At 32.6% G+C, this 9,221-nt stretch overlaps 1 protein-coding gene across 1 annotated transcript; it reads left to right on the top strand.

Annotated features, from left to right (window-relative positions):
* Positions 1 to 3,027: 3,027 nt before the first annotated feature.
* Positions 3,028 to 8,521, top strand: LOC8272183. Its single transcript, XM_015727061.3, has 5 exons — positions 3,028 to 4,443; positions 5,021 to 5,079; positions 5,217 to 5,345; positions 6,940 to 7,075; positions 7,852 to 8,521. The coding sequence occupies exons 1-5, from the start codon at positions 3,757 to 3,759 to the stop codon at positions 8,260 to 8,262; spliced, it is 1,422 nt and encodes a 473-aa protein (XP_015582547.1). The 5' UTR covers positions 3,028 to 3,756; the 3' UTR covers positions 8,263 to 8,521.
* Positions 8,522 to 9,221: the final 700 nt, after the last annotated feature.

Genomic DNA, 9,221 nt, shown 5'->3' with positions numbered 1-9,221 from the left:
CTAAAGAGGTAAATCAACGAATTTAAGGCAGACAAGAAATTTTCCTTTGAAAGAAAAACAAGGAGTTGGTGAGATGAGAGGCAGCTTTGAGGGGTGATCATATATATGAAATTGAGGACCTACTCCACTTTTTATTATTCTTTTTACGACGAAAAGATTATGCATCGCTAAATTTAGCTAGGGATTAGCTATGATAGAAATCCGTAGCTAAATTTAGCAACAGATGTCAATCCGTCATTAATTAGCAAAATCTTATTAATTTTATTTTCTAAAATCTATTAATAATCCATCAGTAAAATTTAATTTATTCTTAAGAAAATATTTTTAATTTATTTTTATTGTATAAATTTTATTTTAATGTCTCGTTCTTTTTATAAATTAATTGTTTATATTTTTTAAAATTTTAATGTCTAATTAATTTTCAATAATAACACTAGTAATAATAAGAAAGAATAAGAAAAAAAGAGAAAAATAAATAATTAAATAAGAGGAGAAGAAATAATTAAATTAGAGTAAGATAAAAAATGGTGAAAGAAAAATAAAATATAGAAATAAATGGAGAGAGAAATGTAATACAAAGAATAGAGAAAAATAATAAACAGAGATAAAGATAGTAAAATAAAAATTGATTAAAAAAACAAAGAAGAAAAGAAAATAAAAGAAATTGAAGGAGAAATACGAGAAAAAAAATTAGAAGAAAAATCGAACACAAATAATAATGGAAAAATCTATCGCTAAATTTCATAAAATTAGTAGAGACTAAAAAAATGTTAAAAATTCTTTATTAATATGTCATTAAAATTAAGAAACTTGGACAAAAAACGATAAAAGTGCAGAAAATTAAAAAAAAAAAAATCCATTACTAAATCTGTCATAAAAAAAATGAGCAAATAAAAGTAGATTCGAAAATTTGTCGCTAGTCCATGCTAAATGGTTGCAAAATCTTTGTTAAATCTATTATTAAATTCGTTTTTGAATAGCAAAAAATGGACAACATATTCTCTCCTCAACACCATCGACCTAGCTTATCTGTTCTTCAACCATTCTCAATTTTGATATGCTACTATCAAGTGTGTGTGGACTATGGATTTAACTTCTCTTGAGCAAAAGAAAATCTCAATGGCTCTAAATTGTCAATTTAGAACATGATTTTTCTTCTTTTCTTAATTAATTTTAATGATTTAGTGTTGGTTTCATTATTATTTGCAGGGGTTTAAAGATTTCAATTGATGGGTACTTGAACATAATCAATTAATGAAGAATTGTGAATGAAGAAAATTAAAATATAAATTATATTATCATTCTTACAATCTAAAATTAAGATAATAATTTTTAAAGAATAAATGTCGATAAAATAAAATTATAGGGGTCTAATGTTATGCAAATAAAAGTATAGGAATTCAATCTCACAAAATAAAAGTACAAAAAATCTAAAAATTATTTCTACATGTATTAATAGTGCATGCAATACACGTTTTTAACTACCGTTGTAAAAGAGCTTAAATTTCATAAAAATAAAAATACAAAAACTTAATGTCATTTTTCTGAAAATGCAAGAACCTAATCCGAAAAAAGTACAAGAGACCAAATATGGGTTCTTCCCTGTTACTTCAACAAAAAAAAAGTATAGGCTGTATTTTTTAACCCCTCAACCTTTTAGTTTTTTGTAATGAGTCCTTTAATTTTAATTTTTATCATTTAACCCTGTAATTTTTATTTTTACTTTCATTGAGGACCTAATAGTCCTTAATAAAAGCAAATATAAAAAAAAACAATGGCTCAATAGAACAAACATAAGTTTCATGAAATATGTGTTGTAAATTTTTAATAAAATTAAAAATAAAAATATGAGAGTTCAATAAATTAAAATAATACTAAAGACCTGAATATAATAAAATTAGAAAATTTAAGGACTTAATAATAAACTTTGTCAAAGATATATTGATGATGATGGAGAGTTAGAGGGCGATAGTGATAATAAGTAAGTCAGAGTTAGATGGTGATAGTGATGATAAGTAAAAGGATGAAAGAAAGATGACTGAGTAAAGAAAATGTTAATCATAAATGTGTTTGGGAGAAATTGAAAGAAAGAGAGAGAGAGAAAGAGACATTCTGAAAACTATTAGGTTTACTGTTGTGTAGTATAAAGTGTATGATATGACCCTAAGATAGGAATTTGGGAACTTATTTAATCTAAAAAGGTCAGAAGAATCAAATTGGAATTTCACTCAAACTTGAGTGGCCACATTAGTCCTTATTCCTTCCCTAAAAGAAGAAGAAGAAGAAGTTTCAGCTGGACAAATGGGAATTCTTCAAAGGGAGGCATCTGGCATCTTTTCTCTGTAGCCAGCCTTTATCCTCCTCATGTTTCTTGTTGATTTCATTGTTGAGCCATCTTTAGAGCCAACTCATATCAATGAGACTCAAGATAGAACCTTTTGTTTTTATAGTTGAGTGGTGCAATATAATATAGTTAGACAAATATCTTTCACAAATTAACTAAATAGGAAAAGTACTAATTGCTTCCTAATAGTAAGGATATAATCTAAAAACTTGCATATATATGTTTCAAATAAATTGAATTGATTGGTCTAATTCATTTTATAATAGTTCCTAACAATTAAGAAATTATTAAAACATAATTGTTAAATCATTAAATTATTTAAATTACTTATTTTTAATCTTAACTATTAGATTAAGTAATTTATAACCTGCTATACGAACATGGTCCTTTTATATTCCTTTATTAAGAAGAAATGATTTCATAATTGGAAGTTGAAATTTCTTTTTTCTTAATCTAATAATGTAAGTCTTCAATACAAAATCAAATTCCTATTTTGTTTCATATACAGTCAATACACTGTTCAAGTTGATCAAACAAGCAATAGAAGCATCAGTCAAATTTTTTTTTTTTTTTTTAAAAGCAATAGAAGCAAACAGAAAGTAGTTTATTCTCCAATTTTACTGCCATATACAAATAGAGCCAATATCTCTTAAAGGAAAGAGAAAAGATTTTAAAAAAAATTAAAAGAAAGGACTTGTAAATGCATCTCATATCATATCTATGGTTTTGCTGTCCTAAACCTCAAGACAAGCACCTAGAATCTCCAGACCAGATCATACCAGACCACGCCACTTGTAAATTCACATTCTTCACCATGTCCCCACATGCAAGCTTTCTTCCAAATTCCATCATTTTCCACCAACACCAGTTCACCTTCCATCTGAACTTCCATTGTCATATCTTTCTCCTTGATCTTTTACTCTTAGTCCCCCTTAGTTTCTCTTCTCAGTTCAGCTTCTTCCCATTTAGTTTCTCTTCTGAATTGAGTTTCCTTCCATAAATAAAAAGAACCTCAACTTTTTGTTTTTTTAATTTCAAATCCAAGAATTTTCCTTTACCTTTCTCTTTTTCTCTTCAAAACAAAACAGAGCAGACCTGGCTTCTAGAACACAAGAACCCATTTCAAAAACCATCTCATCAATCATTTGAACAGCCATTGACACTTCTTCTCTACAATTTTATTGACCCTTTTTGCATTCTTAATCCTCTTAAGTTTCTCTTTAAAACCCGTCTAATCATTACATTAAATCAAGATTTTATCTCTTTCTCTTCAAAACTCACTTTGCCCTCAAAAGAAAACAATAACCCACTTTACTATTACTCTAAATTTCAACAAGAACTTGCTCTAGCATCCGCCAAAACAGTTAAAGATCCAATATTTATTCACCAGGAACGGACCTTTATATACAAAAATGTCAGTAACATGTGGAGTAGAATGTGTAGTGGTTATAGGATGCATGAGATGGGCATGGAAACGCTGCACTTATGTGGGTTCTGATGATAGTGCATCATGGCCATTAGCTACACCGGAAGAATTTGAACCAGTTCCAAGAATCTGCAGTTTAATTCTTGCAGTTTATGAAACCGATGTTGAACATCCTCAATACTCACCAAATATTGATCCCAAATGTTTCATCAAGCGGGTTACTTACCAGAAAACCAACGGTCTTGCTCCTCCTTATGTAATCTATATCGACCATGAGCATAAAGAAATAGTTCTTGCAATTCGTGGATTGAATTTGATCAAAGAAAGTGACTACAAATTGTTGTTGGATAACAAATTGGGTATGCAAATGTTTGATGGGGGTTATGTGCATCATGGTTTGTTGAAATCTGCTGTATGGTTGTTGAATGAAGAGAGTGAGACACTGAAGAAGCTATGGATTGAAAACGGAAAAGAGTATAATATGATTTTTGCTGGGCATTCCTTAGGATCGGGAGTGGCTTCTTTGTTGACTGTTATTGTTGTGAATCATAGAAATAGGTTAGGTGGTATCCCTAGGGAGAAAATTAGGTGTTATGCTGTGGCTCCTGCAAGGTGTATGTCACTTAACTTGGCTGTTAAGTATGCAGATGTTATTAACTCCATTATATTGCAGGTAAGAATTTTGATCTTAACATTTTGTTGGATAATTTTCATTTGGTTTGTGGTTCCAATTGAGCTGTTATGAATTCTGAATGTGGAAGAAATTTATGGGGTTCAGTATTTAAGGTCAAAACTTATGTGGTAGTTTTGCTAAAAGATTTTATATTTTTGTTTTTTTGACTATTCGCCAGTTCTTGATGTTACACTATCAAAAAGCATTTATTAATTCACAGTTGATCTTGGAGATTGATGATCAAGCTTAGAACATATACTGAGGTTTAGTGAGAATTTGTCTTGCAGCCAAAACTAATAAAAGAGAATAGGGATGCGAATTCTAAGATGTATGGTTTCACAAATTTAGTCTTTTTCTATGGTCTATTGAATCCCTCTAGGTTCTTTTACCCAAGTTTATCTATCATTTGTCTGATAGCATCTCATCTCTTAGCTATATTCATGTCATTGTAAATACAGATAGTTCTTATTTCTGTATCATATGTTCAACTTCATGCTCGAATTGTACTTAAGTTAGTAAAATTACTTTGTTTGGTATTCTTAGAGTGCTGCCTTGACATGATCTTATTCTTATCCAGGATGATTTCTTACCAAGAACACCTACTCCATTGGAGGACATATTTAAGTCAGTCTTCTGGTTTGTACTCTTCTCTCACTAACTTAAGACAACCTACCTGTGCATTTCAGTTTATCATGTGAATTCTCTCCCTTGTAAACTTAGTGGAGTGAATTATCATTACTATCTCTTAAACCAGGCATTGATGATTTGGACAGCTTGCCCTGCTTGTTATTTTTGGTTTGCTTGAGGGACACATTTATACCAGAAGGAAGGAAGCTTAGAGATCCGAGAAGACTTTATGCACCTGGACGAATGTATCACATTGTAGAGAGAAAGTTTTGCAGGTAACATGTTTACTTTATTGGCAACGCCAATTAAATGCCTAAAGCCTAAGCTTTGATCAGAATGTTTTTTTAGCATGTGGACTCTATTTGGGTATCGCTTTATACAGCTATTAATAAACTTGCCACCTTCAGATTTAGCTGAAAAGTTGTTCTTGTGCCCTTTTACAAGGTTAAGTTCATGAGGTCCTAACAGTTGACTAGTAAACTTTCAGTATGTCTCATTATAAATGAGCTCCTTCTTTAGTTTTTGGTATCCAATAAAAGAAAAACCCTTTTTCAGCACTAAAAGGTTATTGTGCTTGAGCCATTTTACTTTTTATCTTTTTATTAACACAATTAGCCGGGAGAGACATGTTCTCCTACCATTTAAATGACAAGTCATGTTCTAGGTAAGATCTATTCTTTTATTTTTATTTTTTCCTCTCTGGATATGGAGTTATACTCGAAGTCAGTGTTAATAACAGAACTAGAGTATAGTCTGTACATATTCTATAGTTAGCTTAACAGATAGTTTCCTCTCCATGGTCTCCTGAATCCACTTTAGTTCATTTCACTACTGCTATATGGTCACCTTATGAGATTATGATATATAAATTTAACTGAATAAGGTGTTTTTCTTCACCTCATTTTCTTCACATATTTACTTAAAACATATGTAGGCAAGAAAATTATGGCCTGAGAACTGCTCTATCCAAGAATCACTGCCTTATGATGTGACTTTATAGTAGCCTTAGGTGAACTAAACAAGTATTTTGTATTAATTTCATGCAATAAAATGTTTCTTTTACTTCTAAAATAATTAAAAAATTTATTAAAAAAATCTCCTAAAGCTTCATATTGGTGCGTGCTCTTCTTGCATGAACTATAGATGCTAAAAGCACTACTATTCAAAAGTCTGAGCACTAACATGATGCTTCATCTTTCCCCCTAGACACAGCCGTTTTTGTGTTCTGTCTGCTTGCGGAACATGCCAATTGGCAGTAAATATGGTACAGTCTTTGTTCTTTTAGTGGATTAGAGGGGGTTCTCTGGAGTTGATTGGTTTAGTTGTGAACAAATTTTCTCCCATAGATGGGCACATATTATCTGTCACTCTCTTATTCTCATATAGCTTCTCGTGCTATAAGGAAAGTGTAATATATGGTGCTTCCAACTCCCTTCCCATTTTATTCCTCTCTGAACCCTCCACTCACACGAACCATGTAACTGTCCATAATGCAGTGCATAGTGTATTCTTTCTTTCAATGACTAGTCTGATTGGAGATCTGATTTCTGAATGGAGATCTGACTTGTAATAAATTCTGTTGAAGTTCTCTCATCAGTTCTTTGCATTACTTAGTGTCCCAATATTATCTATTCTTGTTGGCATAGTTCATATAGTTGTTATTCAAGTGCTTGTTTTAAAAGTAGAGACCTGAGATGATGGGTGGTGAACTAATGGAGAAGAATTTTAAAAAGCTAGACCTTCTTCTACAGATGTAGCCTTAAATCAAGTGGATGAACCATACAGTCCACCTAACAAGACTGGGTTTAGGGCTTTAATTGAGTTGAGTGCTTGTCTTGAAACTCTGTTCCTTGTTTATTATTTTGTCAGATGTGGGAGATTCCCTCCAGAGGTTAGAACTGCCATTCCCGTAGATGGAAGATTTGAACACATTGTCTTATCATGTAATACCACATCTGATCATGCAATCCTTTGGATAAAAAGAGAGGCAGAGAAGGCCGTTCAGGTATACCGTGCTTTTGGAGTAAATTTTTATGTTCTAATATTAATTCATCATATAAGAGGGCAGTTAACTTCGATCCTTATCTTTTTAAACTGCAGTGCTACGTATCTCTGGCATCTCATTTTAGAAGCTTCTTAGCTTTAGCTTTTCAGTTAGACATATACATGCAATTTTTTTCTCTTCTCAGCAAGAGTTACTTGATTAAAGTATTTGACACTTGTGAACCATCAGGGTTACCTTCCAGCTTTTCACTATGGTGATATACTGGTTTTCACTTTTCAGTTTAATGATACATTTTTATCGACTTAAAAGTATGGCCTACAAGTATAAGAGAAACTATGCTCTCTCTCACAGATATAAGCAAAATCAAACAATTTTGTGCATGTCAACTTCATGGCTTAATATAGTTGGCACTGGAGGTCAATTCAGTGTTACAAAATGGAGACAATAGGTCTAGAGATATTATAGATGGCGCTTCTTCTTGTGCAAGTGATATAGAATACCTTGTATAAATGGGAACACAGGATTGCACAAATAAAAGGGCAAGAGCAGCTGCTCTCAATTAAAGAAAAAAAAAAAAAAAAACGAAAAGAAAATTTATGAATAAAGAAAGATCGCAGTTGAATTTCACATCATGAAGCAAACAAAAAGATATTTAGAATTGCACTGGATATTGATTTTATTGTTTGACGGTTCTTTCTGTAAAGAACTGTGGTTTTGCAATTTCCAACTGTATATTTACTGAAACTTAACATTATTAAGTCGTTGACCTTTTGCAGACAATGAAAGAAAATAATGGTGAGACCATTACAACTCCTCCGAAAGTGCAGAGATTAGAGAGGAAGGAGACACTTGAAAAAGAACACAAAGATGCACTAGAAAGAGCTGTCAGTTTGAACATACCCCACGCTGTAAGCAACCCAGAGGCGCAATCCCACTCAGAACCCTCCCACATTGAGGGGGAAGGTGAACATACATCGGAAACTAGATCACAGTCCAGTTCTGCAGGAACAAATTGGAATCAACTGGTTAACCAACTATTAAACGAGTCCAGGAACATTAGGACTGTGTCAAAGGTAGCGAGAGAGGACAAAGATGCATCGCAAAGTGGAACTAGTTTGAACATACACCATGCAGAGGTACAATCCGAAAAGGGAAAAGAGATGGAGCCTTCCCACAGCAAAGGGTAAATGTGAAAACGTACAAACCAGAATGAACTAAATTAAACATCTAAAGAACTCCAAAAAACCAATTTTTTTGCATTTTAACTGTGACCATGTACATTAGAAGGTGTTCTTTTCATATTTTTCTTTTCATTACCTACCTTTTTTTATGCCCGAGTTTGTGCATTTTCTTGTATAAATCAAGATTGCTTACAGAGCTAAAGTTTGCTCTTAAGAAACAGTAAAGAGAGAAGAAAAGATGGTTCCAGGCATCGCCGTTGCTTCATTTCTTGCACTCTGAATATCATCTGTCCGTCGAGGTTTTTCTTTTTTTCCTTAACTGTCGCTCAGAAACTTGTACATTCTAGTTTGGAGTCCAGATGGTAAACCTATTTCGAAACTTACTAGGCATAAAAAGTTGCGAATTATCCAGGATCAGCACAATTTATTATTTGCTAGGCTGCAACTTAATTCATTTATCCACTAGGTCTGCCATGCGGGGAGCATGTGCATTGAAAATTCTGCTACGATATGAAGGATTTTCTAACAAAAACACGATACGCGTTAACCAGGGCATACCACCAGCAGCAGCAATCCAGAATCATAGCAAGAGATTGCAGAGATGGCTACCTGCCTGAAACACAATGAAATGGGATTTTTCTTTTTCTTTTAGCTTCTCAAATTAACAATGGAAGGATGTAATTAGTTTTTCAGATGATAATGGTCAGGTCAGGCAAACAGGCACTTTAGTTCAGAGAAGGATTCAAACCAATCCATCCGCCAAATGACAAACTTCTTTCTTGTTATGGGAATGCCAATACCAATTGGCCTGCAAAGGATCAAACTTACAAACCGACAATAATGGCTTGCAACAGCCATATAATTTTTTATTAATGATGAAGTCGGAGGTGGAGGTGTTATGGGAAGATCTTTCCTGAAATTGCTGTCAAATGTCAATGCAGGAGCTACCTTGTATTGGATTTTGG

This window comes from Ricinus communis, chromosome 5 (assembly GCF_019578655.1).
Source record: "Ricinus communis isolate WT05 ecotype wild-type chromosome 5, ASM1957865v1, whole genome shotgun sequence".
Classification (NCBI taxonomy): domain Eukaryota; kingdom Viridiplantae; phylum Streptophyta; class Magnoliopsida; order Malpighiales; family Euphorbiaceae; genus Ricinus; species Ricinus communis.
The sequence above is the reverse complement of the archived record's forward strand: the minus strand, read 5'-3'. Positions and strand labels throughout refer to the sequence as shown.